Below are 25,397 nucleotides of genomic sequence, written 5' to 3'. Positions count from 1 at the left end.
AGATAATAGTAGCGAATTCAAATGTTTAAGGTACAGCTTGAATATTAACCAGGCAATTTTAAACTGAATAAAAAATTGAAAATGAGTGCTGTGCATGCTGACTGAACACATTTATGGTATAGACAAAAATGGCTCCAATAATTATAGTCAGCTGTCTCCACACATATTGTATTGTAATAACACAATTTATTACTTAACTTACAAGAACAAGTCAAAATAATGACTCTGGATTCAAGCGGGGACACTACAGGCAATAAACAAATAAAAAATAAATTGCGTATTATTATTTTTTTGGTCATTGTAAATTTAAAGCTTATTTTTGCCAAATGCATTTTTCTCCCACAGATAAATAAAGATCCCTTAAAGTAGCAACAACACTAAACTGTACAATCCACTACTTAGCAAGACAGATTGTATGAAGAATTTGTTTGTATCTGATTGTAAGCACTGATTAAATTGTTAAGACAAAATGAGACAAAATCTTAATTTAGATGCCAATTTTAATCTTGTTTACTAAAATACAAACTAGGCTATCCAAAATACCTGCTGGATGTTTTTCTATCTAATAAATTAATAAAATGAAGCAAGAAATGTAAACCTATACCTGTCCAGTCTTTAGATTTAGAAAAAGAATATTCTGCATCCATAAAGTGGAGTGGAGCAGAATTGTCAAGTTTTCATATTTTTAATTGGAAACGTTAGAGTTCTTCACTACCGAAGGTTCTCCAGGTACTGAGCACACTTAGTACCATGTCTCCTTTTACTCATTTCACAATCTATTTATTTATTTCCCCTGTGCTCAAGTGATATTTACAGCTCGTCTGTCCCCAAAGTGCGGCTGACTGTGTCCAATGGATGAAAAGGCCAAGAAGAGTTGATGTGTCTAAATTACTATATTACTGCCTTCACCCCTTAGCTAAAACTACCAATTTTCATTACATACCAAAATTGTGAATACAATAATTGTGTATTTGTGTATTATGATACAGTGCTCACTGGTAATACATTTAAATGACTATATCTTTATGTTTATCATTTCCATGATTCCATTAAATTTTGGGTAGCCAATTCAAATTTCTTGTTTAGGGTGCATGTACATTTGGAAATAATGAAGGTACATTAAACCATCCTTGGAGAAAAATGCAACCCCATATGAGGCATATTTACCATCCCTTTAAAAAAATTCTGGGGAGAGCATTGTTATGTATTCAAGCGTTTATACTATGACAATTGTTTATTTTAGATGTCCATCCATCCATCCATTTTCTGCTGCTTTATCCGGGGCCGGGTCGCGGGGGCAGCAGTCTGAGCAGGGACTCCCAGACTTCCCTCTCCCCAGGCACTTCCTCCAACTCCTCCGGGGGGATCCCGAGGCGTTCCCAGGCCAGCCGAGAGACATAGTCTCTCCAGCGTGTCCTGGGTCTTCCCCAGGGTCTCTTCCCGGTGGGACATGCCTGAAACAACTCCCGAGGGAGGCGCCCAGGAGGCATCCGGAACAGATGCCCGAGTCACCTCAGCTGGCTCCTCTCAACGTGGAGGAGCAGCGGCTCTACTCCGAGCTCCCCCCGTGTGGCCAAGCTCCTCACCTTATCTCTAAGGGAGCGCCCAGCCACACGGTGGAGGAAACTCATTTCGACCGCTTGTATCTGCGATCTTGTTCTTTCGGTCATTACCCAAAGCTCATGACCATAGGTGAGGGTAGGAACGTAGACCGACCGGTAAATCAAGAGCTTTGCCTTTCGACTCAGCTCCTTCTTCACCACAACGGTCCGATGCAGCGATATTTTAGATGTGTACAGGTTTTTCATTCTGTGTGATGGGAATGTGGCACTTTGGCTCAGGTCACCCTTGGAAATAAATGTAATAATAAATAAATAAAAAAATACATTTCTATCAATCATGACATTTCACAAACAAGATTACATTTAAATGATAAAAAAATAAAGAGGGATCTAGGCTATGTTTAGCCATGAGAAGAGCGCACACAAATCAAAAATTGTAATTAGTAATGTTAATGTTATTAAAAACATGTGCTGGGGGTTAACCGGTCCTTATAGATCAGCGCCAACGTCCTCAGCAGAAAATCAGTTCAGCACAGAGTGGAGACTGTCTGGGATTGAAAAAGTACTTCTAAACTATCTTGATCTAAAGCAGGTTGAGCATGAAATCCTGCAGAATTGGGAATGTTTATTTCAGTTTAGTCATGCTCCGCGGAGCCAAGCCGCCGTGGACGCTCAGGACCACACTGAAAAGAACTACCTGCCCTGAAATACATTTTGCTACAATGTGTTTAAATATCTAGCTTTAAATTTGAGGACGTTTTCAGGTGGAGGGTCCAAAACCTTCTTTTTTGCCTGGAATGTTCTACATAATTGCCATTTTAAAAAAGGCTGGTTTTCCGCCCTGAGACAGCAGGGGTAGACGATGGAGACTTCAAACGCCCCGAAATTACATATTTAAGCCTCACAGGGGTTTTACAAAGACTTCTCCCTTTGCAAATAAAATATACTTCTGACTGTGAACAACTGATCTGTGTTAGTTTCAGTGAAAACTAAAACAGACCAGTCTGTTGACTCTAAAACTTTCATCTAGTTGACAATATTCAATTTTCCTTTTGCTATGGAACCTACCTGGACAACTGAGGGATTACAGAGATACAACACTGTGGAACATTCCAGGCAAACCAGTAGCATTTACCTAACCCAATCTCCATCAGAAAACCTACATTGTGCACCTGAAACTTCACCAAATTATCCTTCTTTCCAACTCCCACAAAACCAGGCCATCTGAAAGTAGGTCCTCTCATCAGCCCTTGACTCACCCCTGACCCTGCCCCTGACCCCGCATGTCTGTGGGGTCTGAAATAGTGACACTGCTGAGGAAGTTCTTGAAAGGAAGGAGGTAAAAGAAGGATGCACTGTTTGATCAAGAGGAGAAAATAAGAACATGTCATCCATGAGGCCGCTGTCCCATTTAACTGCCATTAGCAAATATCATACATAGTTAGTTAATTAGCCACATTTCCACAGGTTCTGTTTGGAGTGGACAGGGATGGTCCGAAAGCGTCTCTATTGTTTTAAAATAACTGTACCAGCCTGTTTAAGCGTCTGGCTCGCTTTGGCACCCGGGAGCCTTCAGTGCGAGATAATTGGATGCGAAAATGCAAACTCGGGTGAAAACAAGACTGAAAAGCTGATTTAAACATAAAATAATAATTTCTCCCAAAAAAATGATCTTGTGATGAACTGCTGTATTCCGGTGATGGTAAATTTTATGTTGAGCCCACATCCTGAACAAAACAAAGCTAGTGCCCGTAAGCATCAGTTGTTTTTGGTTTATCGACGCACAGCACTCTTTTTTCAGGGTATAACGCATAAAACATTATCCAAACGCAATGCATTACACACAAAGAGACAGGCAGTGTAGAGGCACAGAGAAGTGAAATAAATCTTGTTTGCTTTACTTGGAATTGGAAACTTGAAATGACTAAACGTCTTTATTTCAATTGCTGAGATCGTCCTTATGATTGAGAAGTATAATTCATGTATGACTTAGAATGTTACGTTTGGGTGACGACATAACATTTGTCACCCAAGCAGACGTCGTAGGGCCCGTTCGAGTGGGCTCGTAGCAGACCCCGGATGGGCCAGTCAAAACAAGACATTTTGTGTGAATAGGGGCAATTTGCTCGCAGTGATAAGTCATGCCCCAGAGCAACTTTCTGTGGTTACAAAGGTACCAATGACTGATGCGAGTAAAATTATGAAAACAAGTCTTTGGAAATACGATTTGTAAGATTAGAAAATGTCAATAATTTCTACCCTACGCTGAACGCACTGTGAATCCTAACTTTGGATTTCATTCATGGCTGGATGCAGATATGATATACTTACAGATGCATTTTTAAAGACACAATAAATAAATTAGATGTATAGGACCAGATAGGCAATCACAACAACAATTAATCAAGAAAACTCCACCAAATATGACGCACCATCTGTTTCCCTGCACCAAGAGAAAGGAGATCGAAACACTAGACTCATACAGCTCTTTGTGGACACGCTACATTTCAAATCCAACCACACAAGGAAAACCTCACGACCAGGCCACCCAAGCTGTGGTCAAATTAGAGATTCAGCCTCCGAGATGGGATGCACAAATGTGGAGATTGTGGAAAGTTAAGCTGTCAGCGCGGTCCTGTCTGTGGATGAGGGGGCAGGGTCTTACCATGTGCAGTGTGCCAAAGGCTTTCTGAAGAGAGTGAGCCAGAGACGCAGCAAAAGAGCAGCCACCTGTGAGGAGGCATGACGACTGGGACAGGGATTCTGCAAAAGGGTGTTGACACATATTCTGCATTATTTGTATTGTAAGTGGTCTTTAAACATGCTTTTCTGGCATCTCATGTTTTAGAACTTATATTAACATGTATCTACTGAAAGCACACATGGCTTTTTATTGGTGAGGCGTTTTCCCATCATGAGAGCAGAGTTTGGGGAGATAAACAAATGCCAGGCTGCGAAATAGACGGGGGCCCGGGGCCCGCAAGCAGTTGAATCTCCGGCGGGCCCGCGGTTTGAAATAGGAGGGGGCCCGCCGTGCCCCTCCTCGAAAAAAATCAAGATTTAACTAGTAATTTGGCCATATTCGGGGCATTTTCATCGCTTAAGTTTCGTTTTTACAGACATGCCCACTTCGCACGTCTTCTCGCTTCTCATTGGCCGAGCGGTCTCCGTGATGTAATATCGATGAAAGCGGGCATCTGATTGGCCGCTGCGTTCGTGTTGCGTTCACGTGTCCTCGGAAATGCCCGGTCTAATTTTCGGGGCAATGTATGTATGATGTTAGTTTATTTTGTAGAACATGATTTCATATATACCACAAGATCTCCTTGTGTCAAATGCTGTAAACAGTATTTATTTTGTATATAAGAAACATTATTATATTGAATTAAACCGTTTTAAAGATCATGATCTCTGGTTTATATGATTCAGTATTTGTGCTCTTCATATCAAATAACAGATAAAAGTACTTTAAATTGTTTTACATGCTAATAACCAGGTTTAAGACAACACATTTATCTTGTTCTTATGACGCCTCGATGCCGCGCGCGCTTGTGGGCCCCTGAAATTGCTTGGGGGCCCCTAACTTTGAAAATCTATTTCTCAGCCTGAATGCTAGCATATCACGGTATGCTAATGTAAGCACGCAGTTGTAATTAACAAGATTTGACGTTAGAAATGCTCAGAACAAGTCTTGTGATGATTTTTGGAAATTAAAACGGCGAGGAGAGTGTTTTTTGATGCTCAAAGAGAAGAGGGCTTACTATAGAGGATTCATCAAACAAGTGTGACTGAAGCTAAATACAACTCCAGGTTTGTTTCTGATTCAGGAAAATAAAATGGTGAACATTTTAAAAATAATATGCATAATATGAATCAAAGAATTTTCACAATGTGTGACAAATGAGTAAAACACTTGACAACAGTCAGCTATTGCATGCAGGAAGTGTGAATGTTCTGATCTAAAACATTTCAGTTTAAATTGCATAAAAAAAGCATTTTTCTATTAACGTCTCATTGACAATAGTCAAGCTGCTAATTTTTTTTCAGTCACTTTTCGCGTCTGCCAAGTAAGTGCATCAAATGCCAAGACGTGTGCTGCATAAGTAAATGTTTTCTATTCACAGTTCTAATCTAAATGATACGATAATGTACCCCCACATAGGAGAGACTTTATCTTTCAGTATAACTGGTGTTTGCTGTGAGACAACACTTCTTTAGATTTGCCCTATTATTGAGGTTAGCCTTGTTCCTCTGCTTTGTTATCCTGCTGACCAAATCGAGATATCAGACAAAAGCAAGAGTCTGACTGGCCTGTCGTGGTTATTTTTTTTAAAAACTATACTGTATGCATGAGGTCTTAAGCTTCTACCATCCATTATGCACAGAAAGGATGTGTTTGTATATGCACCATTCCAATGAGCCCTGAGTAAAAATGACTGACGTGAGAACTCACGTCGTTCCAAGCCCATAATGGAACCATTGACTGTCCAGGTGCAGTCAGACTTACAAATGTGCCACTGTTTTTTACATCTCTGATTGTGGTCTCACTAGTTTGGACTTGTAGTATTCGTAGTATTCATCGACTACATACACCACAACTGTTTTAACTATTATGTTGCTTGACTAAAGACTTCTTTTCGGTTCACTGTCTAGACAATTCTAGACAAAATGGTCCACACAAAAAAGTCCATGAAAATACCAAAGTACAAGGAAAAAAGGAAAAAAGTCACCTTTTATAACGGACTCTGCAGCAGCCAAATCTCTTTTATATGTGACCTGAAAAAGGATATACCATAAGATCATAAATTGTACAGATGCATTTAATAGATTAATTGTATATAATTAAATATTCAGAAGTCAAAATGAAAGAATGCCAGTGTTCGCATTGTAGTAGACAATAAACAATATCATATTATGTCCGCGTGTGAAGAAGTACTCAATTTTGATATACAGATACATTAGTAAAAATTATTCAAGTAAAAGTATCAAAACCAAGTACTGAAGCCTCAAATGTGTTTATCTTGATAAGGACTTGTGCAATACAACCAATACCATTTTTATGTACAGTACTTTTACTTTTGTACTTCATTACTCTCAACCACTGCATAATGTAAATTGTGATGTGACCCTGTGATCTGCTAATGGAAGAAGGCAGATAGGAACACTAAGGCTTCTGTAAAGTATACTAAATCAAATCAAAACGGATCATTATTGCATGAAAACTGGCTCACCTTGTACAGAGTGGGCGGCCCTTCGATCAGTTTGGCGTTAGTGCCACAGTACTGCAAAGCAAGATGGAGACACTCTGTACCAAAGTCCAAGTCATAATCTGTGCACTGAGAGAAGACAACTGTGAGGGACAATTATCAACACAACTTCACATTTCATACTAGATTAGCCTCGTAGGAAAGTTTTCCTCTGCATTTGACCCATCCTTCAACCAGTGCCACTGGGGCAGCCTGTTAGGAGCAATGTGAGACCCAAATCCTTCACCGGAGGAGTTTACGTATGGTGCATGTTTTGGGTTGATGAGGGAAACTGGAGTACCCGGAGGAAACCCACCCAGACACGGGGAGAAACATGCAAACTCCACACAGAGGCCCAGGAGACAAACCTATGACCTTCTTGCTATGAGGTGAGAATGCTAGACATTCTGCCTAGCTAGTCCATCCAAAGTGACGCCAAAGAGAAGTGCTTTAGGCAATAAATGCACTCGGAGCAACTGTGCCGCTGTTGCGGATTTCCACTCACATGAAGAGTGGAGCACTGCTGTGGAGCACTGCTGTGCTCCACTGTGCACTCACGAGACCACAAGTTCATACAATAACCATATATACAGGGGGAAAGCCTGTGGAAGGCCGTGGCGTCTGGTCTAAATAGACTCCGAACAGAATTAATCTGGAGCTCCACTTATCTGGCAATTCTAGAATCATTTGGATCTCTCTGTATTCTTTATAGAGCTGTGAGTCTGAAAATTCAAGGAAAGAGTCCTGCGACAGGTCCACGGTGCTCAGAGGGCACTAAGATTGTGTTAAAAAATCGATACGACAATATAACATCACGGACTCAGTATCGATACTTTTATAATTATTTTAAGATTTTGTAAATTTGTGACATGCAGTTAATTGTCCGAGTCGGGATTCGAACTCGCAACACTACAGCACTACACTTGGAGCCTGTCATACTTGTGCTGTGCCTTAACCACTCGACCACAGGGCACAGTATCAATTAAAAAGTGAACTCCTAAAGAGGCGCTCTGTTACCGTCCTGCAGAAAAAACAGAAGGTGACTGACGTGCAAACGAGGTGGAATAGTACTTTTGATATGATATTTGTGCGGCGCTCCTCTCGGTTGAGGTGAGAAGGAGCTGTGGACCTGATCAGAAGCTCCTCTCGGCTGAGGTGAGAAGGAGCTGTGGACCTGATCAAAAGCTCCTCTCGGCTGAGGTGAGAAGGAGCTGTGAACCTGATAAGAAGCTCCTCTCGGCTGAGGTGAGAAGGAGCTGTGGACCTGATAAGAAGCTCCTCTGGGTCGAGGTGAGGAGGAGCTGTGGACCTGATAAGAAGCTCCTCTCGGCTGAGGTGAGAAGGAGCTGTGGACCTGATCAGAAGCTCCTCTCGGCTGAGGTGAGAAGGAGCTGTGGACCTGATCAGAAGCTCCTCTGGGTCGAGGTGAGAAGGAGCTGTGGACCTGATCAGAAGCTCCTCTCGGCTGAGGTGAGAAGGAGCTGTGAACCTGATAAGAAGCTCCTCTCGGCTGAGGTGAGAAGGAGCTGTGGACCTGATAAGAAGCTCCTCTGGGTCGAGGTGAGGAGGAGCTGTGGACCTGATAAGAAGCTCCTCTCGGCTGAGGTGAGAAGGAGCTGTGGACCTGATAAGAAGCTCCTCTCGGCTGAGGTGAGAAGGAGCTGTGAACCTGATAAGAAGCTCCTCTCGGCTGAGGTGAGAAGGAGCTGTGGACCTGATAAGAAGCTCCTCTGGGTCGAGGTGAGGAGGAGCTGTGGACCTGATAAGAAGCTCCTCTCGGCTGAGGTGAGGAGGAGCTGTGGACCTGATCAGAAGCTCCTCTCGGCTGAGGTGAGAAGGAGCTGTGGACCTGATAAGAAGCTCCTCTGGGTCGAGGTGAGAAGGAGCTGTGGACCTGATAAGAAGCTCCTCTCGGCTGAGGTGAGAAGGAGCTGTGGACCTGATAAGAAGCTCCTCTCGGCTGAGGTGAGAAGGAGCTGTGGACCTGATAAGAAGCTCCTCTCGGCTGAGGTGAGAAGGAGCTGTGGACCTGATAAGAAGCTCCTCTGGGTCGAGGTGAGGAGGAGCTGTGGACCTGATAAGAAGCTCCTCTCAGCTGAGGTGAGGAGGAGCTGTGGACCTGATAAGAAGCTCCTCTCAGCTGAGGTGAGAAGGAGCTGTGGACCTTGATAAGAAGCTCCTCTCGGCTGAGGTGAGAAGGAGCTGTGGACCTGATAAGAAGCTCCTCTGGGTCGAGGTGAGGAGGAGCTGTGGACCTGATAAGAAGCTCCTCTCAGCTGAGGTGAGGAGGAGCTGTGGACCTGATAAGAAGCTCCTCTCAGCTGAGGTGAGGAGGAGCTGTGGACCTGATAAGAAGCTCCTCTCGGCTGAGGTGAGAAGGAGCTGTGGACCTGATAAGAAGCTCCTCTGGGTCGAGGTGAGGAGGAGCTGTGGACCTGATAAGAAGCTCTTCTCGGCTGAGGTGAGGAGGAGCTGTGGACCTGATAAGAAGCTCCTCTCGGCTGAGGTGAGAAGGAGCTGTGGACCTGATAAGAAGCTGATCTGTGCAGAAGATGCTGCTGCAGCATGTTCAGACCATGATAATTGTTTGGCAAGAAACATGCAATACTTTAATAGAATGTGTTTCATATATTTCTGTTTGGATCAGTTGGGTGTATGTTTGAAGTTATTAGAGCAGAATGGATTTATAAATAAGTGCTTTGTGGATAAACATGAAATGTCTTACATTTTCTTTTCCAGAGTAAAAAAAATTACCCGTTGGTAATTTTTAAGACCCTTTTTTCAAAAATGTATTGGGATACGTATCGGAATGAGGGAATTGTATCGGAATATACATGTATCGGGATATATATCGTATCATGACCCCTGTATCGGGATACGTATCGTATCGCGAGGGTTTTGGCAATACCTAGCCCTAGAGGGCACTAGACTGTCTAGACAGTTACTTTGATTGCGGTACGTTTATCTTCTTCTTAAAGGCGTAATGGACGATTTTTTGCAGATTTGAGAACTCAAGCGGAAGCGCGCGTGCGCACTCACCCCGTGCGGACGCAGAGAAAAGCCTCGCGGCCACACGTGAGTTTGTTTATTAGCGCGACGGATCGCATCGCATCTCTCATCTCCGTAGATTTCCGTCTCTTCTGAGCCAGTTCGAACTCTTTCTCTGTCTTAATTTTGTTCTGTACACTGAGGGAACTATATTATGATAGATCTATGCGCTTAGACACAGGCGTTTTAGCGCCGTTTTAGACCGCGCCAGGTTGAGGTTAGGGTTAAGGTTAGGGTTAGGGTTAAGGTTAAGGTTAAGGTTAAGGTTAAGGTTAGGGTTAGCCATGAGGCTATAACGGGCTATAAGGGAAATGCCGCGGTCCCTGAAACTGCGGGGCCATTTGACCGCGCCGCGGCACTCCAGCCACGGCCTTTAATTTAACTAGCTAAATTTTTCATAGACAGTGAGCTCACTTTTGAAAAAGGCCAAAATCAACAGAGCTCATGAAGTTAAGATCCAAATGTTCCAATCCAAAATAATTACACCAACAGCATTCCACATAGTTTAGCTTGAAGAGCTGCAGTATTGTGTTGGAACAACATTTAGTCTTTTACAGGAAAAGTATCAAATAATGGCTGAAGAGAACAAACAATATAGTAATCTCTGGTATTAATATTAGGCCTAGAGTAGACCATTGTACAGTATGTTTTTGAGATGTACTATTGGTGGTACACTATTTAGACAGATTAAGCAGAATGAAAATAAAACAAAAATATAAATCCATTAATAAGTCGTGAAAAAAAAAACATTAATAACCAAACTGGGTCCAATGTAAGAAACAAATTTGAGATTGTGGCTAAAACTGGAATTTTACAGTTAAAACAAATTTCTCATTTGATTAATTGCATAACAAAACAAAGAATCCCGATGTCCTCTAACCTTCTGATAAGCTTGGCAGATGACGTCATAGGTGAATCCCTGGGGCATCTCACTGGCTCTGTACTTGGCCCGCTCCAGGCTGTGGTCCAGGTATCCCTCTGAGGTGGTGGCTATCACCGTGGAGACAAGGGGGCGGATGGCTCCTGCAGCCTGGAGGAGACAGTGTGGTGAGGAGACTTTAATTCAAACTTATTTTAGAATAAATTTCTTAAAAGCCGCACTATGTAACTTTTTTGGTACACTGTTTAGGCTTGTTTCCTCTGGTTCAAAGGGATCTGGCTCGGTTTTGGCTAATAGAATGCTTTAGCACGAGATTATTGCTAAGAGAGAACACAGACTCAGATGAAAACAAGAAGGTAAAAAGCAGATATAAAGAGAAAATAATAATTTCTCACCAAATGTTGACTTGATTTTGTGATAATCTGCCTTATTTTTATTGATGGTAGCTTATATGTTGACTCAACATTAGCAAAACAAAGCTAGTGCAAGTTGAAATGACTAGTCTAAATTACAGAGATCAGACATAATTCAGGTACAATTTAGATTTTATTTATCAAGACAATATTTGTCGTCATGAACTATTTGCACCTTCTTCACTGGTAAATTACAGAAAAAGGAAATTCTGAGCAAACATGTTGCGTCCACTCTTGCATGACTGAAGACTGGATTCCTGAGCGAGGAGTAGAACTGGCGCAGAGAGAAAGCAGACATGTGTTATACGTGTTACACATGCTGCTAATATCAAAATTATTCTGTTTCCTGTCAGCGAGACAAGCCTTCTGTCATGAGCTGTGTCCTGCAAGCTTAACACAGACCAGGTTCATCACACATGCTAGCTTGAAAAATGATGTACTTCCATAATGGGCTGAACCATTTTGGAAAGAATTATTGTGATTTAAGATTATTTTTCAGTTGAATCAAAATCACAATTTTAATTGCTTATGTTAGCAGCTTACTTCACCCAAACAAACAAGGCTTTTTAATAAATAAAACCTAAATTGTATCTGAACTGCATGATGATCATAAGGCCGATCTAGGCAATTCACAAGTGTTTCCTCTGCTGCGTAAGCACAAAACTGCTTCAGGTGCGTCTGTACACTTCATTTTAATGTATATGTGGGTAATGCATTGGGTTTGGATAATGTTAGATGCATTATGCACAAGAAACATAATATTTTTGGTCATCTTGACGCCGTGTAATGATAAACAGGAAACAGCTGATGCTAACGTGAGCTAGCTTTGCTTCGCTAAATCTGTCGGTTCAACATATAGGTTACCCAGGGCTCAGATTAAGGATTTTCACTTGTATAGCAGTGCTGCTAAACAATCCGGTAATGTTTTCAAATTTGTATAGCAATTTGATAACTGCAAAGCAAAACACGAAAGTGACTAACAATCAATATTTTCCATTGATGTAACAAGATTATTTATTTCAAATGTATTTGTAAATCTTCTATTTAAAAAAAAAAAAAACTTAACAAATTCACTTTTAAACATTTAAAAAAATAATAATAAATATAGCCGCAAGCGGCAATGATCGGCCCTCGCTACGCCGCCGCCACACCGCAAGAGGAGGGGGCGCTAACGCGCCCCAATTGTCCTTTTATTACGCCTACTGCTGAATCTGTGACGCTGTCACATCTTCTCCCCTTTGTTTTACCATCAAAAAGCTATTTTATTTTGAATTCTTGGCAAAATGTGCGGCTTTGCCGCACAGACACCGTGACTCTTTGAATAAAAATGTGGATAACTTTTGATGGTCCACCCCTGAAGATGAGTCTCACCAAATTTCAGGTTAATATGTCTAACGCCCTAAGAGGAGTTTGTGAAAGTCTAAAGTGTAAACATGTTCTGGCGATTTCCCCATTGGAATAACATGGAAGGTTTCGGTCATCGTTACGGCAAAGCCATAACAATTATGACATGGGTCTCATTTACTTTTTTGATGGGGATGCCAAAATTGAGTTGTGTGTCAAATTTCATATAATTTCGCAAAACTAAATATTTAACCTCCATATAAAATCTGTAGGGGGCGCTGTGGCTCCAAATTAATTTATTTCACTTCAAGTAGGTTTAGGGCAAAGAGTTTAACAACTGATTCTAATTTGACGCAATTCGGACTTTATCTGCGCAAACGGCAGAAATGTTAAATTTGGGAGATTTCTGAAATTCTTGCTACAGTTTGCGGCTTTGCCGCACAGAGACCGTGACAGGTATCAATGTAATTTGGATAACTTTTGATGTCCCACTCCTCAGTAGCATTTTCACCAAATTTCAGCTTTTTAGGGCCAACGCCCTGGGAGGAGTTCGTAAAAGTACGACGTTTGGAAAAACTCCGAAGTCATGTTTAGCCATTTTTGAAGCAATATGGCCGACATTTGGTTGGGCGGACGGCGTTGCCGTAATAATATTTTTTACTTCTCTTGTCACCATCTACCTCTGCGCCAAATTTCATGATGAAGTGTTCCTTGCTTTCAATGTTTTATGGAGTATTTCATTGTATAATAACTGTAAAAAAATAAAGGTTTCAACTTCACGGATTTCGCCTATCGCGTGTTCTTTTTGTAACGTAACCCCCCACGATAAACGAGGGTTCACTGTATAGCGTTCCCTGAGCCAAAGCGAGCTAGATAGCTCAAAAGCCCAAAAAATCCAAAGCGGACCCTGATTTCTTAAATCGTCTGGTACGGTTCACTTGAGACAGTGGAAACACTTGCGGATTGTACTGATCCGCTCCAAAGGGAACCAGTGGAAACAGGCCTTTTGTGACCTCAAGTGTCCTCAGAGCGCTGTTCTGCGATGAGAGCGCAAAGGAGGCGCCAGTTACACAACTGTGTAAAAAACATTCATCTTTAAGTATGTGGTAATGGACCTCACCAGAAATGTTAAAATATTGACATACATATTGGAAAATAATGTACAATCACAATGCAAAAAATAAAATAATTGTATATGGGTATGATCTGAGGCCTATCTGACGATGCCTATAGGCAATGATGCTGCTTTGACTGGAATGATCCATATGGTATGGTATTAAATGTATTTTTAAAACACCTGTAAATGTCTATGCTTGCTATATATACTGTATATGGAGACAAGCAGGTGGTGGACCCTTCCATAAAAGTTATAGTGCACCTTTAAACTCATCAACAAAGTGAATGGTATTCCACACAGAGTCATCAGAGCAGCATGACTCTGGCCAAATGTTTTCCGTCTCTCACTGGAGAAATAAACGCTGCTGCTGCCTGTCAAGCTGAAGAACTGTTTAAGAACAGGCTAGCAGGGGAGAAAGGGGGACAATTTTTGCCACATAATAATCAAATAGGATCAAGACTAAACTGTAAGTAATCCAAGACTAGGCAAAAAAAATTAAAATAAAAAAGAATATTTCCCCCAATAATCAGAACAGTTATTTGCAAAAAATGTGCCTGTAATTATCTTGGCAGAGGTTCAAGTATGTCACCTAAATTTACTGTAAAAATACTACAAACATTTGCTTCAGAAACTTTTACTCATATACTTTAGTGATTAGCGCAGTTGGCTATTTGAGTCATTTTTAGGTGAATTTTATGGGATTAAATACAAATAACTGTCATTACAACCTTTGGAATTTTAGCAGTCAGTGGCAAAAATGCATGTCAATTAGGGATGCATACCTAAACCCACGTTCAGGTTCCAGTCCAGATTCGAATCCAGAGGTTTAGGTTCAGGTCCGGACCTAATGAGTCCGGACCTGAACCATGCCATATTTGCATAATGTTACAACAGCGTAACACAAGCTACTTGGCTAAATTAAGTTGAAGACACTTGAACAAGGACGACTATCAAACACAAGGCTTAACTGCAGAGTGAAATAAACTCAATTTATCTGGTTTATTCACAGTTTTTAACAGAAATTACAACTTACAAATCACAAGCTACTAGCTAGCAGTAAAACTATAGCTTAACAGTTAACACACATCCATGTGTTTTACTTGAGGAACAAGAGCAAGTTGAGTATTGTTGACAGAGTCAGTCTGGGTCAAGCGGTCAAGAGCAGCTGTTTCATCTGATTCTATGTTTTGCCTTTAGATACATTTCCACTCTTTAATTTTTTAGATCCATTGGCATCAAAAGTCAGGTAAAAACCTTAAAAGAGATGGTATACACCAGTGTAAATAATTAAGTAACAGTGTAAAATAACAGTGTTTCAAAAACTAGCATAAAAGTCAACTTGCACCACTATAAAGCAATCAACTTAGCAGTATCAAAAGTAGAATATGAAAATATTTTACACAACACATCAAGATAATACATCACATTAGCAGCATTAAACTCCAGATCATATTTAACAACTGTAGAATACAAATACAAAATACTAATACTACAATACTACAAAATATAAACTCCAATTAATGAATGCAGCAATTAAGCAATACTACTTTGACTTTACTTTGTATTTACTTAATGCCAAATACATCACACCACAACATGACACTTAAGTTATTTCATTCATATTTACACCCAGACCAAAGACCCAGACAAGAACCCACGCTGACCCCGCCCCTTTAACACACGGCCACGCCCGCAGCACATTAACAATCACAACATCGCAAGTGACGACCACGCCTTAAAACAGTTCAAATAAAGCCAGCGATCCTACCGGCTGTCACTTCAATGTTCATATGTGGATACACGGTTCTGCGCAGCTCGACACGAACGAGGCGCTCCTGTCTCTCACACGTACGAGGCGCTCCTGTCTCTCACACGTACGAGGCGCTCCTGTCTCTCACACGTACGAGGCGCTCCTGTCTCTCACACGTACGAGGAGCTCCTGTCTCTCACACGTACGAGGCGCTCCTGTCTCTCACACGTACGAGGAGCTCCTGTCTCTCACACGTACGAGGAGCTCCTGTCTCTCACACGTACGAGGAGCTCCTGTCTCTCACACGTACGAGGCGCTCCTGTCTCTCACACGTACGAGGCGCTCCTGTCTCTCACACGTACGAGGAGCTCCTGTCTCTCACACGTACGAGGCGCTCCTGTCTCTCACACGTACGAGGCGCTCCTGTCTCTCACACGTACGAGGAGCTCCTGTCTCTCACACGTACGAGGCGCTCCTGTCTCTCACACGTACGAGGCGCTCCTGTCTCTCACACGTACGAGGCTCTCCTGTCTCTCACACGTACGAGGCGCTCCTGTCTCTCACACGTACGAGGCGCTCCTGTCTCTCACACGTACGAGGCTCTCCTGTCTCTCACACGTACGAGGCGCTCCTGTCTCTCACACGTACGAGGCGCTCCTGTCTCTCACACGTACGAGGCGCTCCTGTCTCTCACACGTACGAGGCGCTCCTGTCTCTCACACGTACGAGGCGCTCCTGTCTCTCACACGTACGAGGCGCTCCTGTCTCTCACACGTACGAGGCTCTCCTGTCTCTCACACGTACGAGGCGCTCCTGTCTCTCACACGTACGAGGCGCTCCTGTCTCTCACACGTACGAGGCGCTCCTGTCTCTCACACGTACGAGGCGCTCCTGTCTCTCACACGTACGAGGCGCTCCTGTCTCTCACACGTATGAGGCGCTCCTGTCTCTCACACGTACGAGGCGCTCCTGTCTCTCACACGTACGAGGAGCTCCTGTCTCTCACACGTACGAGGCGCTCCTGTCTCTCACACGTACGAGGCTCTCCTGTCTCTCACACGTACGAGGCGCTCCTGTCTCTCACACGTACGAGGCGCTCCTGTCTCTCACACGTACGAGGCGCTCCTGTCTCTCACACGTACGAGGCGCTCCTGTCTCTCACACGTACGAGGAGCTCCTGTCTCTCACACGTATGAGGCGCTCCTGTCTCTCACACGTACGAGGCGCTCCTGTCTCTCACACGTACGAGGCGCTCCTTTCTCTCACACGTACGAGGCACATCTTTCAACTAATTTTGCCGGCTTCAACTTCGGGGCAGACGCGTGCCGTGCATCACTATATAGGGTCCGGATACGCTATTGAAAAAAAAAGTCTACAACTCCTCTAAATATTTAGTTTGCATCCAAACATGACTAAAACCAAGTAAACAGTTCAAAACTATATAAAACAACCAAACACTGCAGCTACGCTCACATTGATCACTGATACAGACTGTGAGACCACACACAGTTGAATCGATTACTTTTCTCACCTTAAATAAGTCTGTGTGTTGAATAAATTAATTGTTGTGGGACGAGTTGAGTGTCCTTTATCTCTCCGTTAGCAAACAAGCTAGCTAAGCTCTGCACAGTGAAACAACGGACAAAATATTTTCAGTTTCCATTTGCCATATGAAGTTAATTTGTGTAAAACAAAAGAACCACAGACACAAACAGGCAAAAAAGCAAATAAACACATTTTGTCAGTCGAGATGCACATAGTTCTGTCACTCACTGCTGAAGAGCATTTTTTGAAAATGATGTCAGTGCAACCTCTATACTCACCCCTTGTTCCTTGGCAGCCATTGCTATCTTGTACAAAAAGTCCTCCTCCACAAACGGCCGTACTGCGTCGTGTATGATGACCACTTTAGGCCCGCGTTCCCCTGCCCCCGCCTGCTCCTCCGGCTTGCCCAGAGCCTTCACCCCACAGCGGATGGAGCGGTGGCGTGTGGAACCGCCTGGTACCACCCGCACCTTTGAGTGTTTGTACCTCTGCACTATGTCCGTCATCAGGGAGAGGCTTTCTGTGGCTACAACCACCACAATGCACTGGATCCAGGACACTCTGAAGAAGAAGGGGAAAAGAAAATGTTCACCACAGCATTCTAGAATCCCTATAGTTTAAAAATTTAGCCGGATTTTTTCAAATTTGTTGACCTAGTCAGTGCTCTCCTCAGAATTTTTTTAAGGGATGGTAAACATGCCTCATATGGGGTTGCATTTTCCTCCAAGGATGGTTTAGCGTACCTTAATTATTTCCAAAGGTACATGCACCCTAAACATACTATTAAATCGTGTTTAGGCCAATTCAACATCAAGAAATTTGAATAAAACTGTAATGGAATGATGGAAATGATAAATAAACCATGGAGGATAACATTTCTTGTGGAGATGCAGAAAAAGTCCCGGAACAAGAGCTTGATAACAAAGCAGCTTGGTACATTCCTCACCACGGGGTGTACCACCCCCACAAGCCTGAAAAGATCTGTGTAGTTTTTGATTGTTCAGCCCGCTTCCAAGAAACCTCTCTCAACGATCACCTTCTAACTGGACCAGATCTCGCCAATGCACTGGTCGGAGTTTTATGTCGATTCAGAAAGGGTCCCATAGCCATAATGTGTGATGTGTAGGGCTGGGTAAAAAAATCGATTTTGGATCGATGTAATTCAAATTTTGCAATATCGATTCATAAGGCATAAGATCAATTTTTCCCCATGAAGTCTTGTGCGTGGCGCAGCAGTGGCGCAGCAGTGGCGCGTTTACGTCCGCTTGTCAAGTGTGCAAGACGCAAGTAAAACTCGGCTCAGCGAGCCGTCCCAACTCAAGTCTGACATCTGGAACCATTTCGGATTTAAAACAAAGAGCCGGATAAAACCAAAGTGGTTTGCAAAATCTGCGAAGCGGGGGTCAGTTATTGTGGAAATACTACAAATCTCAGAAACCACTTGACCAGGTATCACACTACGCTAATGTTATCTTCCGACAACAAGCCGTCCGGGGCAAAACAAACTGAAACTGAGGGAATCATTAACATTACCAGCCGATTCTCTGCTGGTCATAAAGATAACAGAAGCCGTCGCAACTTTTGTCTGCAACGATTTACGCACCCGTACTCCTGACAAGCCACACCGCTAATAATATGGCTGTGGCTGAAGAGCCGCGGCGCAATCAAATGGCCCAGCAGTTTCAGGAACCGCGGCACTGCCATATAGCCTCATGGCTAACCCTAATCCTAACTTTAACCTTAACCCTGACCCTAACCTTAACTCAGCGCGGACTAAAACGGCGCGGTCAAATAGCGCAGCAGTTTCAGGAGCCGCGGCACAAAATAACATGGCAGTTTCGGCCGCAGCCCTGTAGACACTCCCTAATAATATAGCTAATATGTTGACAGGGGCCACAGGAGTGGGGGGCCATACAGGGGTGGGGGGCTGACCAGCAAAGACCCAGCAGTCGTGACGGACAACGCTACAAATAATGGTTGATGCAGTGGAGATAATGCAGCTGATGCACGTCACACTGAACTGAGCCTCACAAGCCGGTCTAAAAACTACTTTATGTTTCAAAATTGTACTTTTGAGACTTGAGACAGTTTTGTTACAGCTGAAAGTTTAAACTGTCCAATTTACAAGTTTGCACTAAAAAACTGTTTATGGTGAAAAGAAAAAAATAAAGTACATTTGTATTTTGTAACACAGTTGAGCCATTTTCATTATTTAAGAGCAGATTGAATTGAATCGAATCGTGATTAATCGATTCAGGACGATTTAGGAAATTGGCCATGATACCCAGCCCTAGTGATGTGGAGAGAATGTTCCATCAGTTCCATGTCATTAAGGAACATCAAGACTACCTAAGATTTCTCTGGTGGCACAAAGGCAATTTGAACTCCAAACCATCAGTATATCGGATGAAAGTCCACCTCTTCGGAGCAGCTTCATCATCAGGCTGCTGCAACTTCGGACTCAAACATATCGCAGCACAAGGCAGAGAGAAGTTCAGCAAACAGACCATCCAGTTCATCCAAAGAGGTTTTTATGTGGACGATGGACTCGTTAGTGTAACGTCAACAGCTGAAGCCATACAGCTAGTAAAATAGTCAAGAGCCCTCTGCAAAACAGGCAATCTCCGTCTGCACAAGTTTGTGTCAAATTGTAAAGAAGTGCTTGCAGAAATACCCCAAGTAGAACAAGCTCCAGTTAAGGATCAAGAGATGTCTCTAGGAGAAGCCCACATTGAACGTGCACTGGGAGTACAGTGGTGTATAGAAGCGGATGAGTTCAAATTCAGAGTTATAGTCAAAGAAAACCCACTAACAAGGAGAGCGGTGCTTTCGATAGTTGCTTCAGTTTATGACCCCCTTGGGTTCGTTGCGCCATTCACACTGATTGGGACAACTGGGACAATGATCTCCCTGAGAACATCCTACCACAATGGTAGGCCTCAAGAGGCCCAAATGCAACTCAACTGAAGGACTCAAACTGGTTACAAGGCTTTTTCGGCGTGGAGCGCAGCGCGTAGGGTGCGTTTTGGCGTTTTCCGCTCTAGACGCTTTGACGGGCATATAAGCGTCAAGGCATTAAAATTGTTCGCCACAGAAAAGTTGAGATTTGTTCAACTTTTCTGAGGCGAGGCGGCGCAGCAGCCAATCAGAGATGATGCTCCTTTTTGTTCCTGTTCTGTAATATATATATATATATATATATATATATATATATATATATATTATTTTTATATATAGTTATTCATTTTTCTATTTTTCCACAAAATAAATTACATTTTATATTATAAAACGTGTGTCCTGTATACATGCACCTTTTTCATATATATAATCCTGGGTAGTTTGTGGAAAAATCAGTGGCTAGATAGAAAATCGGTATAAAAAAAAAAACGGTTTTGGCAGGTCAGACCTCCTTAAAAAACGGAAATCGGTATCGGCCAAGAATTTTGCAATCGGTGCATCTCTAAACAAGTGCAAAGAGAAGCCTTTGCTGAAGAAATGCAGAAGATAAGAACACAAAAGGAAAGTACTCTACACCACCAAGGAAGAGGCATGACTGTAAATGAATTGCGTGCGAATTGAATATGGATTCTAGGTTGTGGAAATGTTGTGTCTTCTCATATCTATCGCTGTGTGAAGTGTAGAAGATACAGAAGAGCTACAGATGTCAGACTTACCAGAAGTGAGAACCGAAACATTTACCTATTGTGGCGTTGACTGTTTTGGCCAGTTCATAGTAAAAGAAGGAAGAAAATAAATAAAAAGATATGGACTATTGTTCACCTGCTTATGCTCACGTGCAGTGCATATTGAAACTCTTGACGATTTAACAACAGATGCCTTTATCAATGCACTACGAACTCTCATAGCAATAAGAGGCCCTGTCCGGCAACTAAGATGCGACCAAGGGACAAACTTCATGGGCGCAAGGAGAGAGTTTTCAAAGTTGATGAAAGGAATGGATCAAGAACGTCAAAGAACCATTGGTTGCGAGTTTGTGATGAACGTCCTAGCAGCTAGCCATATGGGAGGTGTCTGGGAACGCCAGATTCGTACAGTGCGAAGCGTGCTAACAGCGATACTAGACAAATCCTCAAACAGGCTCGACACAACAAGCTTAAGAACATTTCTTTACGAGACAATGTGCCATCAATAGTAGACCACTACGTGTTGAACACCTCAACGACCCCACTGGTCCAGAACCACTTACGCCAAATCACATATTAACAATGAAGTCATCAGTTATTCTCCCTCCTCCTGGACAGTTCTCCAAAAAAACATTTATATTTAAACAAGAGATGGAGAAGAGTACAGTTTCTTGCAAATGAGTTCTGGCAGAGATGGAAACAAAAATACCTGTTAAATCTCCCACAGAGACAAAAATGGCAAAAGGCATCACGTAACCTGCAAGTAAATGACATTGTGATTCTTCAGGACGACAATGTGCCAAGATGTAAATGGAAACTTGCTCGTGTGATAAGAGACATTTCAAAGCACAGACGGAAAGGTTCGAAAGGTGAAGCTGAAGACCAGTGACACTTTGTTTGACAAAGGAAAACCACAGACGAGACTAATAAGCATAGACCGACCTATTCACAAAATTGTGACTTTAATCGAGACTGATAAAGTGCAAACACATAGTCAAGATTCAAATACTTCTTAAAAAATCACATTCAAAGATTTGGTGATTTTGGTGAGAATGTAAATGTCATAAAATAGTTAATGCAGAAGTACATTGTATGTTACTGTGTGTCAACAATGATTATGTGGAGCTACAATAAAGACATAGTGATTTAAATGTATTACCAGTGAGTACTCGATCATAATACTCAATTTTATTAAGTTTTAGCTAATGAGTAATATAATGCTGAAATATTTAAATCAACTCTTCATGGCCTTTTTATCCATTAGACACAGGCAGCCTCATAGTCAATATCATAAGATATTAGATAAGATAAGATATTCCTTTATTGTCCCACATGGGGAAATTTCATTGGTGCAACGCAGGTAGATCCAGAGGTAGATACAGAAGAACAGATCACTTATAGGAAGTCTGAAAAACACTTTCAGTAGAAGATCTCCTATAAATAAATAAAAACTCCCATAGACATATAAATAAATAGAAGATCATAGTCAGATACTTTAGGGGTGAGCAGAGTTTAGTGAATGTCTTTATTTTCTCCAAGAGCTGCATCTTGAGGATTTAAAAAAAAAAAAAAAATGTATATATATATATATATATATATATATATGCCGAAGCTACTTGTTTTTTCGCCTAGTCGGCCCCAGTACCCCCCGGACAAAATTATTTGGGCGGGGTGTTTTCAAATCCTATCTAAAAGCCTGCATGTTAGGGATGGCGGGGGCGCCATCCCTGAATGTACGTAGCGAGACCCCTGCTAGTACATGGTTAATTACTAGGCCTATCCCATGGAAGTATTATAGATCCATGGTCTATCCAAACAAACTGGCTCAAAGTTCAACATAATCGTTTTTGAACCCTATCTCTTACAAATAACATAAGGTTCAACATTGGTGGATCAAGCATGTGGGTATTTTAAAAAAACACCCCATCTGAAATTATGACATTATCAAATTCTAGATCATAAATGCAATACCTTTAAACAGAACTTCATTGAATGCTTTTTGTTGTGATATTGTGGGAATGGTCTGGAATGGTCTATATTGGTGAAATGCATTTTATCTGCAAATATGTGATGTGCCATTCATATCTTTATGTTCCCATTTTCTACACATAAGGTAATGTATTTTAAAATGGGTTTATTGTAAACAGCAATCAAGGTTTCAAAGATTTTTTTAAAACAATCTTTCAACAACAAAAAACGTAGTTACTTATGTAACTAAGGTTCTATGAATTCCGGATGACCGCCAGAGGACGGTGCTTAGCACCTGGATATCTATATGTGAGCGTAGCACATAGGTCGAGCTTAAATACTAACAAACCACGTCAGTACCACCCCATATATACCCGACGCGCCCAGTGCTCTTTTCTTTTGAAATGCACTCGCAAAAAACTGAGTTACAGGAAACTCTGGCGGTCATCCGGAATTCATTAGAACCTTAGTTACATACGTAACTCTCGTTCTATTTCATTCCTCCTGACCACCAGAGGACGGTGCTTAGCACTTGGATGACTTAATACCTACAAAGGTCACAAAGAGTCTGCTCTTACCAAGATTAATTGCCGATTGCAGAAGCAGACAACACCACTGGAGCCACTGGATGAGAAGCCGCCACATTTACTCTATAGAAGCGGGCGAAGGTACAGGAGGAAGCCCACGTAGCTGCAGCACATGTCATTCGGTGGGACACCTTTCAGCGCAGCCCAGGAGGTTGACACTCCTCTGGTAGAATGGCAAGTAACTTTGGGAGGCTGAAGAGGCCTAGATCGATACGTCTGAAGGATGGCGTCCACAACCCAATGTGAAAGCCTCTGTTTGAAGACAGCAGCCTTTTTTGTGACCCCCATAACAAACAAACAGGGTATCAAGCAGTCACAATAATGTAATACTGCAGCATATGGACAGGACACAAAGGACTAACATCAGAGTCCCCAAGTTCAGACTCTGGAGCATAAACAGCCAGCAAAAGTGGCTGATTAACGTGAAAAGCCTCTTTTTGGTAAAAAATGGGTTGGGTCACAAGGTAACACCAGACATACCAGAATTCCAGCAAATGCAATTGTCACCGATTAACAAAGCATGGATCTCCCCAATACGCTTTGCAGAGGAGATTGCAAGTAGAAACGCTGCCTTCACTAACACCCATCTCAACTGAGCCCCGTCCAATAGTTCAAACGGTGGGGATCCTTCTAGGACTAATGGAAGATCCCAAGAAGGCACTCGAGTAAGCCTTGGAGGCCGCAGGCGAAGGGCACCCTTTAAAAAAAAACGCACACTAAGGAATGCGACCCCACTGAACGACCATCAACCAAGGAATGGCGGGCTGAAATGGCCGCAACATAAACCTTAATAGTCGAAACTGAAAGATTTTTCTCAAGTAATGTCTGAAGGTAGCTTAGTAGCACTGGGACAGAGCAGTGCACTGGGTCCACACCATGAGTCCCACACCAACTAACAAACAGTTTCCATCTGTTCTCATATAGCGCTCTCGCCGAGGCGGCACGAGCATTCAGGATTGTTTGTATAACTGCCTGGTCACAAGAAGTCAACAGAGTCCGGCCTTTCAGTGGCCACAGGTACAGGTGAAGGCGCTCTGGGTGAGGATGCCATATGCTCCCTCCCAGCTGTGACAAGAGATCTTCCTCTGAGGGAGGATGCCATATGCTCCCTCCCAGCTGTGACAAGAGATCTTCCTCTGAGGGAGAGACCACGGTTTCTCATTGAGAAGTTGCAGAAGCACGGGAAACCATATCCTCCCTGGCCAATACGGAGCAACTAAGGGATCATCCCCCCCACAGAATACAGAACTAGCAAAACTTAAACAGAAACGGAATCAAATTACATTAAACAAAATATATAGCCGCTCTAGAATAAATACAGGGATAAATAAGTTAAAAGCCAATCAAATAAAAACAATCAGTTTTAAACCAGACTCAAAGCAGAACTAAGTAACATTTTAAGATAAGATAAGATATTCCTTTATTGTCCACACATGGGAAAATTTCATATTTGCAACGCAGGTAGATACAGAGGAAAAGGACAGATAACTTAAAGTTTAAAAAACACTCTTAATGGAAGAACTCTTATAAAGAGCAGGGGAAAAATAAAGATAAAATAAAATAAAAAATATTGAACGTCCCTGTGATGGTTAAATATGTACCAGACTTTTCGGAATTTAAGCCGCTTCTTTTTGACCACACTTTGGACCCTGTGGTCATTACAACAGTGCGGTTAATTTAGAGCTTTTTACTGGCTAACAGCCACCAGTGCCAATGTGACCATTTACCAGGGGGCCCTCTAGCAGGAAGCGCAAGCATTTAACACACTGTAGAAGAAGACGTGAATGGACAGTGACTGTCACTGTATTTTTAGCTTCAAAACGCTGTGGGTTTTATTACAATCAGACTCATATTCACGGAGAAATGAGGCAAATGAGGAAGTTAATCTAGACTCTATCTAGAATCTAGAAAAGCAGACACACATGGAGCACAAACATGCGATATACGGCGGTCTACAGTTTAGAACCTGCCGCATTGAAATGAGACTTTCTTGGCCCCTGCATCACCACCATGGACCATATTTTTGTATAAAAAGATGTAAGTAAATGTATATGTATGTATTATATATGTACAGTTTATTCTCACTTTGTAAATTTTGTTGGAGCGGCTTTTATTCAGGAGCGCTCTATAGCCCAAAAAGTACGGTAGTTTTGGGCCGTTTGACGAGAGTCTGCTGTCGCCCCCCGGCTGAAAACTCTCCTAAAAGACCCTGGCTCTTTTTTATATATATATATATATATATATATATATATATATATATATATATATATATATATATATATATATATATATA

The 25,397-nt window shown here is 42.3% G+C and overlaps 1 protein-coding gene and 1 long non-coding RNA gene across 2 annotated transcripts in view; both read right to left on the bottom strand.

Annotated features, from left to right (window-relative positions):
- Nucleotides 1-25,397, bottom strand: part of LOC140373589 (uncharacterized) — a 528,683-nt gene that overhangs the window by 227,339 nt on the left and 275,947 nt on the right. The gene's annotated exons all lie outside the window — the stretch shown is intronic.
- The window catches only part of crppa (CDP-L-ribitol pyrophosphorylase A), a 53,941-nt gene that overhangs the window by 27,376 nt on the left and 1,168 nt on the right, over nt 1-25,397 (bottom strand). Inside the window, exons 2-6 of the mRNA XM_072461312.1 lie at nt 17,184-17,466; nt 10,737-10,886; nt 6,794-6,898; nt 6,293-6,338; nt 4,228-4,325 (exon numbers count right to left, since the gene is read on the bottom strand). Coding sequence (XP_072317413.1) covers nt 4,228-4,325; nt 6,293-6,338; nt 6,794-6,898; nt 10,737-10,886; nt 17,184-17,466 — 682 coding nt within the window. The remainder of the gene's footprint in view (nt 1-4,227; nt 4,326-6,292; nt 6,339-6,793; nt 6,899-10,736; nt 10,887-17,183; nt 17,467-25,397) is intronic.

This window comes from Eucyclogobius newberryi, unplaced genomic scaffold, assembly GCF_026437365.1.
Source record: "Eucyclogobius newberryi isolate DKJ021-1_F unplaced genomic scaffold, fEucNew1.0.hap1 SCAF_3, whole genome shotgun sequence".
In the NCBI taxonomy this organism is placed as follows: Eukaryota; Metazoa; Chordata; class Actinopteri; order Gobiiformes; family Gobiidae; genus Eucyclogobius; species Eucyclogobius newberryi.
The sequence above is the reverse complement of the archived record's forward strand: the minus strand, read 5'-3'. Positions and strand labels throughout refer to the sequence as shown.